General features: G+C 37.6%; 1 protein-coding gene and 1 long non-coding RNA gene across 3 annotated transcripts in view; one reads left to right on the top strand and one right to left on the bottom strand.

Moving 5' to 3' along the window:
• Positions 1-56: 56 nt before the first annotated feature.
• MOSMO (modulator of smoothened) overlaps positions 57-12,992 on the bottom strand; it is a 62,601-nt gene continuing 49,665 nt past the window's right edge. Inside the window, exons 2-3 of the mRNA XM_077906947.1 lie at positions 5,492-5,704; positions 57-414 (exon numbers count right to left, since the gene is read on the bottom strand). Of these exons, the coding sequence (XP_077763073.1) occupies positions 230-414; positions 5,492-5,704 (398 nt within the window). The 3' untranslated portion in view covers positions 57-229. The remainder of the gene's footprint in view (positions 415-5,491; positions 5,705-12,992) is intronic.
• Positions 2,446-12,992, top strand: part of LOC144319127 (uncharacterized) — a 55,003-nt gene continuing 44,456 nt past the window's right edge. The window contains exons 1-2 of one of the 2 annotated variants that reach the window (XR_013385038.1): positions 2,446-2,636; positions 5,150-5,251. This is a non-coding gene — a long non-coding RNA (uncharacterized LOC144319127). The remainder of the gene's footprint in view (positions 2,637-5,149; positions 5,252-12,992) is intronic. The other variant, XR_013385039.1, reaches the window with a different exon arrangement.

Here is a 12,992-nt window from a genome sequence, read left to right as displayed (position 1 = left end):
TTTGGTTATGGAAAAGGCTCTCCTTTTTTGTTTGTTTTGTTTTTAAATCCAAAGTGCATAGTGAGAACAAATCAAATCATTTTTTTTTTCCTTTTTAGCATCAGTTGCATCTAAGCATCTTCCCGTGAGAGGACTACTCAGATGCCTTGTCTTTGTCCTCCCCCCTCCAAAAATAAAAAAATAAAATAAAATAAAAAATAATAAAAGAGTTGAGCAATTTAGACATTCATCAGCCTGGTAAACAAACTTTGCCAGCAAATAGAAGTCCTACTATTGTAAAGAAAATTGATAAGACAAAAAGTACATATGATGACCCAACTACTGTGTTGTTGGGTAATTTATAAGGTTGGCCTCCGACTTCATTGATGTAAAATCCTATTGGAAATATTAGGGCAGCCATACAGAAAAGGATCACTGTAAAACAAACCAAAACACAACATTAGTAACACGGTTTGGTAATTAGGAAAACAATGAAAATTTGGCACAAAGGAAGTTTATAAGAAGGGCTGTGGATTGATAACATGGTCAAACCTGTTAAAACACTGACCACTTGTCAAAAGATTTTACATTTTCTATGGATCACAAAATATTGCCAATGCCTAACTATTCAACACAGTAAAAGCTAGACTAGCCTTTTTTACAAGCGTTAGGACAATTTCGAATATCAGCATTAAGAAAGGGCTTCAAACCTACTAAGTAAGTGCTTACTTACTATTAACTATATAAATGATTTGTTTTTACATTTTGATTTAAAAAGTTTAATTCTAGTATATTTAACACAGTATTATATTAGTTTCAGGTGTGTGCATAAAGTATATTTGACCACTTAAAATAGTAGTTAAGGGCTCTAGCTAGAATGAGAGAGGGTTTATGATCTGGCTCCACTACTTACTGGCTGTGCTTAGGCTTCTGGTTCCCTTCTAGAAATGAGGTAAGTACCAGAAGGATAAATAAAACAATGTTAAGTCCTTGGCCTGATGCCAGGCTGATAGTAAGTGCTGAATAAATGTTGCATATTATTGTCATCAGTTATTCTGCCAATTCTCTGTTCCTCTCAGTATCAGGAGGAATTGGAGAAAAGGTACATAGAGATAATAGTACTATTTTTCTTACTCTGATTTAAAATCACTTAGTGGAAAGAACCTCAGGCTTTTGAGATGATTAGTAAACTCATTAGAGTGGTTATCTCTCATTATCGACAAAGTTAGAAAAAAGATCTCTCTCAGGTTTTCTGAGTACATAGAGGTTAAAGTGGGGTGTGTGTGGGGGGCTTCTTTGTGTTTTGTATAGGAACACAATGAAATATATTATTTGCTAAAAATATTTCTAGAACAGTCCCAGAAAACCCATCTGGGTGGAATTACTCAGTCCTATTTCAGCAAACAGCTTGTGGCCCTGGGCTACCAAAGAAATACTCTTCCTAGTGAATAGAGATTACCATTGACAGGCTAGCTTTTCCAAGAAAATATTTTATGCTTTTTGAAAGCATTTTGGTCAAATGTTCACAGTCCTTCAAATTTCTTTGGAGGTAGAAACATTTCTTCAGCGTAATATGAAGACAGGTTACTATACTCACTGCATATGAAGGGTTGAAGCTTTCCATTATTAACCGAATGAGAAACTTCTTCCAAGTTAAACATATCCCCACGAATACAGACAGAGTCCTGGATAATCAGCAGCTGACACTTGTCCTAAATTATTTTTGTGTTAATCAATCAACAAATTTAATAGGAGAGTCCTTTAAAAAGCCAATTAGGAATCTTTTCCTGGAAGACGTACCTCCAGGGTAATATCCAAGGTATTAAAAAGTAACATTTTCTTAATTAATACACTGGTCTATGGAACACATCAGCACTGTTGTTTGCTTTGCACCACCTAGATGATCTCATATTATACATACAGCCTACTTCATTACTTCATTTTGGGCCAACGACCACACCAAATAATGTTACACAAGTGAATTTGTTCTTATCCAGGTGCCTACTACTACAGAACAAATGAAAAATTTAGATATTAAGTATTAGATCTTTTTGCCTTTCTGTTGTAGAGTCAGCAGTAAAAGACTATTAGTGCTTCCAATGTCCACTTATCAGTGTTATCTGTCACCAATTTCTAACAGTTCTTATTATGCTTTAATATGGTTTGGTAAGTAAAATGAAACCGCAATCTAAGTAGCTATAGACCATCTAATAGAAAAACAATGGGAGAAAGTTATTGCTTTAAAAACAAATTGTTTCTTAATGTTGACTAATCTAATCAAGAAACGTAATTTGGAAGTGCTTTAGCGATACGCAGGTATTATAACTGTTCATTCTGTTAATTAAAGTGCCAACTTCATTCCTATCTTTTTCTATTTTCTACTGTAAAATAGAAATCTATCCTTTTTAATGAAATAATCATTTAATGATTATATTTAAAGTAGAGTTTAATATTTTACAAGAGTTAAATACATTCCAGTTAGGAAAAGCTTAATCAAATATTTTTTTAATTAATTTTTATTTATTTATGATAGTCACACAGAGAGAGAGAGAGAGCGAGCGGCAGAGACATAGGCAGAGGGAGAAGCAGGCTCCATGCACGGGGAGCCCGACGTGGGATTCGATCCTGGGTCTCCAGGATCGCGCCCTGGGCGAAAGGCAGGTGCCAAACCGCTGCGCCACCCAGGGATCCCCAAGCTTAATCAAATATTAAAGAAGCAGTAAACTCCTATTTGATCTAATCCTAGTTTTTAATCCAAAGAGTTTCGTTCTCTATACTCTGGGAAGATTTAATGTAGGTAGCTGAGTATTCTTTTAAGCTTTTGGGACCTGTGAGGTTAACTTTAGATCTTAAAATCTTATTATTTTTTAAAATTTTTATTTATTTATGATAGTTACAGAGAGAGAGAGAGAGAGAGAGAGAGATAGAGGGGCAGAGACATAGGCAGAGGGAGAAGCAGGCTCCATGCACCGGGAGCCTGATGTGGGATTCGATCCCGGGTCTCCAGGATCGTGCCCTGGGCCAAAGGCAGGCGCCAAACCGCTGTGCCACCCAGGGATCCCTTAAAATCTTATTAATGGTGATAGTATCTATCAACTTTTTACAATTAAATTTTGAGTCCTAAATAAGCCTATAAAGACATAACTTCCAATCTTCCATGGCACAGATTTCTTGATGGTGAGAATCAGATATTGAGTTTACTGGGAGATAAGAATGTAAATTACAAGGGCAGAGTTAAGGATAAGGGGGAGACTTGAAGAAAAAGACATCTTTGTCACCTTTGCCCCCAACAGGCAAGCTGTGTCACATGTGGCTCTCGTCTGAGAGTTCTCCACTGTGTAAACCTATTAGAAAATGTTACCCTGACATTTTTACCAGAACTACAGTTTAAGCAGAATAGAAATATATACAGTAGAGATGAAGTATATTTTCAAAAGCTGAATGGAAATAGCAAGGGGAGCTCAATCCTCAGGACTGCCACCCCCGTGGACTAGCTCTGGTAACAATGACAGTGGATTTAAGGAAGCTGAGAAGGGTAAAGCAGCTCTAAGCTTACTGAGATGACATTAACTACAAGATAGATTGCTGAGCTAAAAAACCAAGGTACGGAATAGTATACATAGAACATATTTTCATAGAACATCCAAACATATACACATATGTTTCTGTGCACAGGACACCTCTGGGAGGAAATCCCAGAAACTTGTAACAACGGTTGCTTCCAGCAGAGGTATTGAATGGCCACAAATGAGACTCACTTTTCACTTGGTGACACTTTCCTAGGCTTTGAATTATGTATCATATGCCCAGATTATTTTTTAAAGTTATTATTTTAAATTATTTAACTAAAAAATAAAGGCAAAGCACATTACATTTGAGGTAGCTACATATACTTAAATATCTGTTGAAAAGAAATGAAAAACAAGATAACCCTAGTTCTTTCTGTTTATTGAGTTGCAAGAACCAAAGGAATCTTAATGCTCCCATTAACTCATACTAAAGTAGTGTTGTTATCAAATTATACTTTAGATTTTTGGTATTCAGAGCACATGCATTCCTAAATGTTAACTAAGTCCCCAAACTAAATCCTCCTTTTTTGACTTTATCTTACTCCTTAAAGAATGAATTCTTTCTGGATTAAGTGGTTGTTATCTGTGAATAAAGATTCTCTTCAAATTTGCATCACTTAATTTAGCAGCACTGTCTCTACAGCTGCCTGTGGACCCCACTATCCAGAAAAGAATTAAACAAGGTCATCAACTTGTTTCACATTTCTTAACTAGAATGGAGAAGCCTCTCTAGTCAAAGTCAATTTGATCTAAATTTTAAAATTAAGGGAGTAGTATAGACTGAAATAAAACAACAAAGCCAGAAAGATATACATTAAAGAGTTTCATAGGGAGATAGGGAGAAACTGACACTCATAAACGAATATCTCTAACTTATGGTCTTTAAAGATAAATTGAGCTTTAACATTAATAGGGCTCCACGGGATTACGCCTTACCCTACCATACAAGTTCTAAATGAAAATATTAAGTGAAAGTAAGCCGTGTTATAATATTCACTTTTTAAAATTTATGCAAACCTGATATAATTATAAGGTATTGAATTAGAAGTTAAATCCCATGGTATGTGGCATAAGAATTATTATCCTGTTCTTCAGAGCAGAGTTTCTCAACAGGGCCCTATTGCCATTTTAGGCCTGATAAGTCTTTGTTGTGGGGAGCTGTCCTTTGCATTTGTAGGATGTTTTGCCATTATCCCTGGCATCTACTCAAGATGCCAGTAAAATCCTCTTAGTTATGACAACCGGAAATGTTTCTAGACATTGACAAATATCCCTGGGTAGGGGGGTACAAAATTGCTTTAGAGAGAAAGAAGAAAGCAAAATTTCAGAAATATCTTTCCTTCGTGCATTTTTGCTGCTTTTAACTTGGGAAAAGCCCCTGATGTGTTGGGAAATTAAACCAATTTTGTAGAGTACAAGAAAATGTATAATATATATCATACCTTGGGGCATAGCTTAATAGAATATGAAATGATAAACAATTATTAACCAAATGTGTTGATTTTGCAAGGTCATGCAACTTACAGTAGAAACTCAAAATTAATATTAAAAAGCAAATCACCACCTTAATCTAATTTATATTTCTGTACATTTTCTTCTAGATTTACCTTTATTTGGTGGAGGATACCAATACCTTCAAGAGGAGTAAAAGACTCAGTAAAAGACAGCTCTGAGCCACAGACCTGGAATGCTTATGTCACAATGTGAGCAAAAATAAAATTCATTAAAATAGCATTTCATACAAAGCAATTAAGGTTTTGGATGTCTTGGTCTTGTGGTGAGAATTCTGAAGAACTGATGGGACTGTGTAGAGTCTATATGATGGCCACAGCAAGTGGTGCTCTTTGATGATTATGGAGTCTTTATGACTGATTCTTGATATCTTCATTAAAATACCAGTGTGCACGCCTTCTAGACAAATTTAGTAAGCACAGGTTACTTACTTCCAGTGAATGCTATCCATCGAGCATATTTTGTAGCTTCTCTCCGCCAGTGGGAAGCTACCAGCAAACCACATGTGACAGTCAATGAAATGATTCCCATGATGATAAAAAACAGTGTGGTGACCCACTCTGGGGGAAGCCGAGGTGGGATGCACGTCCGGTCTCGTCCATGGATTGTTTGACACTGTCGCACAAGGCCCACAGTGAGTGCTCCTGGGAAGATGCAAAAGGTGGGAGTATTTTAGTGGGTTTGGCATTCCCAAGGAATATCCCCCACCAATACCCCTTTAGTCCTTAAATCTTATTTCTGTGTAAGCCACTCGGGCATTTAATTCCACTGAGTCTCACTAATTAGCATTCTGTTGTAGTCCACAATGCAGTCATACTTAACAAAGTGAACTTAAAACCTCACAAAAACCACAAAATGCAGTTCTTTCAGTCATTTATTAAACAAAGTACTTTTCTGAGTACTTGTATCAAGCAATGTTCTGCGTTCCAGGGAAATAACAATGAACAAGACATATGAGGCTCCTGGTCTTGCTACGCTTATGTATTAGCAGAAAGAATTAGAACTTTTCTATTCTCAGATCAAAGACTCATTGTATATTATTCGATTTTGGATGAGAATAAAAATGCTTTTCAGGAAACTGAAGGCAAACTTGAGATATGTCTAATCATAATATACAGATAAAATTACATAATGGATTAAATATTAGAACCAATATATTTTATTAAAGTTTTGCCTAAGAATAGGAGTGCCTCGGTGGCTCAGTCGGTTAAACGTCTGACTCTTGGTTTCGGCTCAGGTCATGATCTCAGGGTTCTGGGACTGAGCCTCACATTGGGCTCCGTACTCAGCATGGGGTCTGCTTGAGATTCTCTCTCTCTCCCTTTCCCTCTGCTCCTCCCCCCGCTTGTAACCCTCCCCTCTCAAATAAGTAAAGAGATACATAAAATCTTAAAAAACAAAAAAAAAGGACTAAGAACATTACAATATAAATACTTTTCATTAAATTCAAGAAAATGTTGGGAAAACTAGTAGGTTGCCTCCTATGGTAAGCTCAACAATTTCTGTGCAATGCACAAGTGTTCAGATTGCTAAACCATTACTAACATGCTTTGGCAGAAAAGCATAAAGGCATTGGTGGTAATTTTTCAAAGGCCCCTTTCCCATTTAAATAACATGAAGGTGATTTTTGTAAAACCTCAGGTGCTATTGTTACATAAACATGTTCTTATGTCAAACCCAAGGAATTCCTTTATCAAATTTGGGGTGAATTAATTTATAGAAACCTAAATAAAAAAGGTGAAAATGTTTATTTTCTTCTCTTCCCCACTAAGAACAATACAAATGTTACTTTTTTTTTTTTTTAAGATTTTATTTATTTATTCATAGAGACACAGAGAGAGAGAGAGGCAGAGACACAGACAGAGGGAGAAGCAGGCTTCATGCAGGGAGCCCGACGTGGGACTCGATCCCCCGTCTCCAGGATCACACCCCGGGCTGCAGGCAGCACTAAACCGCTGCACCACCGGGGCTGCCCCAAATGTTACTTTTGAGTGAAAATTGCTTATTTCTCCCTTTAAGAGCAACTGCAAATGGGAAAACTGTTGCCTAAAACACAAGAAATTTCTGGAACCATTGAAAACATGGGGCATCTGGGTAGCTCAGCTGGTTGTGTCTGCCTCTGGCTCAGGTCATGATCCCAGGGTGCTGGGATGGAGCCTAGCATTAGGCTCCCTGCAGTGGGGAGTCTGCTTCATCCTCTCCCTCAACCTTGTGCTCTCTGGCTCTCTCTGTCAAATAAATAAATAAAATCTTAAAAAAAAGTAACAGATTTCTGAATCTTTTTTTAGCCTTAATTACTTTCTCAATTTGAACAAAAACACCACCACCAACAAAAAGATATTAACCTCAAAATCATAGCACTTGGCACAAACAAGTGCCTTTTCTGAGGACAGTGAAATTCTGAGAGGCATTTTGGGAAGCTGCCTTGGTGGGAGAAGACAGCAGAGATGGATGTGTGGATACAGATGTGTGTGTGGGTAGGTAGGACTGCTGGAGGGAGGGGTCTCTCCTGCAACCTGTGTTTTGCCACTGATACATTTTTAGAAATAAGGCAATGTATTCAAAGAAAAGGAAGCAAAAAAATCAGCTTTCTCAAAGCTGAGTTGTAGTTTTTCCCCCTCTCTCTCATGCTAATTCTGATTCTTTTGATCAAGTGGGAGAAGAAAACTCAGACAAGTAGTACCTTTTTCTCTCAAATCATCTAATAATTAGGCCCGTCTTGTAATTTCTGCAAAGGTGTAAACAGCATTCTAACTGTGGGATCATCTCCAGCAGGATTGAGGCAGATGGGGGTTTAGAGGGGAATAGGAAGCGAGCAAACCTTCATAATAATGCCACACACTATCCCTCTTTCTAGCTGCTGCTTGAGAGACTTAGTAGGTTGAAGAAAAGGAAGTCAGCTAAAAGTTTTGATACTTAAATTGCTAACCTTAAAAATATCATGGTAATTGCTTGAACCAGAAAAAGGGAGAGGGTAGGGGTGAGTAGGTATCAGGAAGTTGCATAACTGTTTTTAAATTGAAACACTAAAAAGTTTCCTTGAAAAGAAAACTTAGGGGACAGAGGGTGTCTTATTATGATAAAGCATTTTATTATAATTTTGGAAATATTCACAGCAGTGCTCAAGAATGAACAGGAAACTACTCTTGATCATTCAGCAAAAAACTTCTAACAAATTACCCTGTATAGTCACTATCCCTTTTCTTATACTGTAATTGCTATAAAAATAGACAACAGGCAATGAAGGTCCTTTGAAAAATGCAATATTGTGGATTCTGATTACAGCAGTAACTTACTTTACAACTTAAAATACAAAGAAAGTTTTATTGGTAACTCTAACTAATGGACTTAGATTTACATTTGATAATTACTTTTTGCTGGCAAATACTTAAAATTGTACATTCAGTAAATCATAACTAAAATATCTGTCCTCCAAAATATTTCTGAGTATCTTATGTTACCTCTTACTTTCTGTTTATGGACATGGCCAAGAGGTTAGGGCTCAAATTTAAAGAAACCTCCTGTGCTTAAAGACTGTTAAGTTTTCTGAGTGGGATTCCTCTTGCTTCTCTTCCTGACTGGCATACCACACACCAGGTGAATATGAATAGAACAAGTAAGAAAATGAAAATTAGAGCTACCCCTTCCACAAACCAAATGGAAATAACCTGACAGATGTTCAGTTTTAAAAGAATTATGCTCCTGTATACAAAAGTCCTTCTTAGCACAAATCAAGATCAAATACTCAGCAGTTACATTCTGGAAGAAAAGAAAGATAAAGCTAGCTGATAGCCAGAAGATATGCTGTATATAAAAAAATCAATTCACAAACATTTTATTGAATGTGTTTGTGCCCAGCATTGTTTAAGTGGTCAGAGAGTCCAAAAGCTAATAGTCTGTCACACTTTTAGTGAAAATAGACTTTCCTTAAATAAATTATACAAGCTAGTACAAAGAGTCAACATTCTTGTTTAAGTTCTTTTTCATGAGTAAGAGTCTAGGTCAACATAGTCTATATCATGGTCACATATTTTCCATAAGCTGCCTGGGGAGAGGATCTGCAAAGGTACCTGTGCTGCTACTATTACATCTTGTAAGTTCAGGTACTGTTAGTACCCAAACTCACATCGGGTCTTTAAACCTTATCTTTTACCTCCAAGAATAATCTCCTGCCTGTAGATTCAAATCCCTCCCTTATGTTGACTAGATAAGATCTTTTACATCCTCCAAATTCTCTGGATACATTTAGTCTGTATCACACAACCATGTATTTGATTTTAAGGTAACTTCTTTTTACCTCAAACAGAAAATGAGCTTTTCAGGAAGGCACTGAACCTTCTACTTCATTGGTAACCCCCAGAATGGCTGGCAGCAGTGGGCACAAAGCAGGGATTAATAAAGCATTTGGTGAACTTAAAAAAAAATTAAAAACAAGCTAAATTTAAAACTGCATCGCATTAAATAGGTTCCTCTATAGACCTTGTCTTAGTGATTTCCTAAAGCACACTAATTGATAATTAAGCACAAGCTCAGCCGTTCAATGATTTTTGTTTTATTATTATTTTTTCCCAACAGGTCTTTTGCTTCTGTGAGGGGCCTGTAATTCCATTTCTCAAACAGCCAATCCATCTTTACGTTGAAGCTGTTTCCTAGGTAACCAATCCAGCAAATAAAAGATTTGCACACAATAGGAAAAAGGAAGCCAAACTAGGAACTACAGCATCCCACACTCCTCTCGGTAGCTCACCTGTGTATCATTACACACAAAAGGAAGTCATGAGTCTTTCTCTGTTGAGAGGGGTATCTTAACTAAAGAGGCTTTTGACTCTCATCATCTATAGATCCAGACACCGCTGAAAAGATTTAGCACAGCCAGTGTGAGCATGTCTGTTGCCACAATGAGGATCATTATAAGGCATGTCATCACCACAAGTAAAAGATGTGCCACGGAAAATTGGAAACACAGGGCTTGTAACAGACACACAGACCCAACAGAGTCTATTAGAGCTAATCATGTCCAGTAAGTGCTTGCTAACCTGGCTACAGAGGGCAGAGGCTGGTCAAGATTTCTGATGACAAATCAGGTGTTAATAGTATTGAGGATCTCATGTATATGAAAATTCACTTTTTTCCTGCTGTTTTCAGGGTTTTATGTCATCGGTTTTTAATTATGATTTGAGTGTGGATTACTTAAAGTCTACCCTACTTGGCATTTGTTCAGATTCTTGAATGTGCAGATTTAAAATTTTTCATCAAATCCGGAGAGATTTCAGTCATTATCTCTTCAGATATTCTTTCAACTCCCTTCTTTCTCTCTTCTTCTGGAACTCCCATTATATAAGTGCTGGAGAACCTGATAATGTCTCATTGGTCTCTCAATTGCTCTGTTCATTTTTTATTATTTTTTCTCCTCAGATTAAATCATTTCAATTGATTTTGTCTTTGAATTTGCTGAATCTTCTGCCAATTTTTCACTTCAGTTATTGCTCAGGAATTTCTATTTTCTTTATATAATTTCCATCTTTTTATTAGGTATTCTCTATGTGATGAGATACTGTTTTCTTACTTTAAGTCTTTATACATGGTTTCCTTTATTTTTTGGAACATACTTATAATAACTGATTTTTTAAAACTTATTTATTTATTCATGAATAAGAGAGAGAGAGAGAGAGAGAGGCAGAGGGAGAAGCAATCTCCATGCAGGGAGCCTGATGTGGGACTCCATCCCAGATCTCGGGATCACGACCTGAGCTGAAAGCAGGGGTCCAACCGCTGAGCCACTCAGGCGCCCCATAACAACTGATTTAAACTCTGTCTAGTAAGGGGATCCCTGGGTGGCTCAGCGGTTTAGCGCCTGCCTTGGCCCAGTGGGCGATCCCGGAGTCCTGGGATCAAGTCCCATGTCAGGCTCCCAGCATGGGCCTGCTTCTCCCTCCTCCTGTGTCTCTGCCTCTCTCTCTCTATCATAAATGAATAAATAAATCTTTAAAAAAACAAACTCTGTCTAGTAAGCCCAATGTCAGGGCTTCCTCAGGGGCAGTATCTATTGATTGCTTTTACTTTTCTTATGTATGGGGCATACCTCCCTGTTTCTTTGTGTGTCTTGAAATTTTTAGCTGAAGACTGAAAATGTAAAATATACAATATGACAACTATGGAAATCAAATCCTCCCTTCCCCAGGGTTTGTTGTTGTTACTGTTTGTTTACTGACTTTCCTGGAATAGTTCTGTAAAGTTTGGGTCATTGTTGTATGCGGCCTCTAAAGTCTCTGTCCATTAGCTTAGAAGTCAGCTAATGGCTAGAATAAGCTTTCTTTCTCCTTTCTTTCTTCTCAGATTTTGTTTATTATTTATTTGAGAGAGAAAGCATGAGCAGGGGTAGGAGAGGGAAAGGGAGAAGCTGACTTCCTACTGAGCAGGGAGCCTCCTGTGGGGCTGGGACCCAGGACCTGAGCCAAAAATAGATGCTCAACTGACTGATCCACCCAGGTACCCCTGGAATGAGATTTCTTTAAATGCCTTGAATCAACGTGTCTCTTAGCCTTTGCTTTCTGTGTCTGTTGTGGTACATTTTCAAAGCTCCAACAGGCAATTTACAACTCTGCTTTAGTACTCACTTTCTGCTTGCACAGAGCCTCAAGGTTAGCTAGAGGCAAGACATTAATTAAGGACTTCATAAGTCTTTCCTAGATATGTGAAAAGCCCTAAATATGTGTATAGCCTTCTAGAATCCTAGAAGTTTTTTAAAGATTCCTTTGGACATCTTGTTCCCTAGTTTTTCCTTTATGTTTTTTGGTTAGCCTTTTGTTAGTGTCAAATGATAACATCTCAGGTACCTGCAAAAAAAAATTTTTTTTTTAGATTTTATTTATTTACTTGAGATAGAGCATGAGCTGGGAGGAGAGGGGCAGAAGGAGAGGGACAAGAGACTCCCCACTGAGCAGGGAGACCGATGTGGGGCTGAGCCAAAGGCAGATGCCCAACCAACTGAGCTACTCAGGTGCCCCAGGTACCTGTAATGTGAAACAACTGCTACCGATTGTTTCTAACAAATATCTGGGACTGAGACAGAGCAAGCTCCAAATCTGGTCAAATAAACGTAAGGCCTAAGGAAATTCTCAGTGAGCTGACATACCAAATGGTAGCAATTCTCTGAGGATGGGGCTTTAAGAAGGACCAGACTCATTTGCCATCTCAAGTGGTTGCTGAGCTGCTGGTTTACACTGCTACCAGCCAATACCAAGGCTATTGGCTTTCAAGGTTACTGTGTAGCTGAGGGGAGGGGAGTGTGGTCAGTGCAATTTAAACTGCCACAAAGCTTGCTGTTATTGCCAAGATTCAGGTGATTTTCTTAAATAAATACTCCTTGATTGCTGTAAGCCTTAGTTAATTTCCAGAGTTCTGAAAAAGTTGATCTGACAATTTTTGTCAGTGTCCTCAGTACATTTGCGGAGGAGGAGATTTTCAGAAGTCTCTAGTCCACTATCACAGGAGTTAAACCCAACAGGTCACAATTTGAATCTCAGCTTTGACACACTTAGGGCAAGTCCCTTAATTTTCCTAAACTTGCTTCTTCAGGAAAATAATGACTTAATATTTAAGTTTCTGTGAGAATTAAATAAGATGATGAGATTATACTTGCAAGCAAATGCAACTGTAAGCACTAAATAACTATTACATGTCTTCAGGGTTACAAGTAAATGAGATATTTTTGTTTTAGTTAAAAAATACAAACACAGGGAAGTAGTAGACACAATGATACACTCGTGAAACTCATATTCTAAAATAAAAAGGTTGACATCTGATGGTTGTTATGGTTGCTAGTCGTAAAAAGTACTCAGGACATCACTCTCCTGCCCAACTGCTTTGGTGTATCATTCAGGTTGAAGATTAAGCACAAGGCAAGTTCAGACTTGCTGAAATAAAAGCTCT

Source organism: Canis aureus, chromosome 8 (genome assembly GCF_053574225.1).
Source record: "Canis aureus isolate CA01 chromosome 8, VMU_Caureus_v.1.0, whole genome shotgun sequence".
Taxonomy (NCBI): domain Eukaryota; kingdom Metazoa; phylum Chordata; class Mammalia; order Carnivora; family Canidae; genus Canis; species Canis aureus.
Note: the sequence above shows the minus strand (reverse complement) of the source record. Positions and strands in the feature narration are given on the sequence as shown.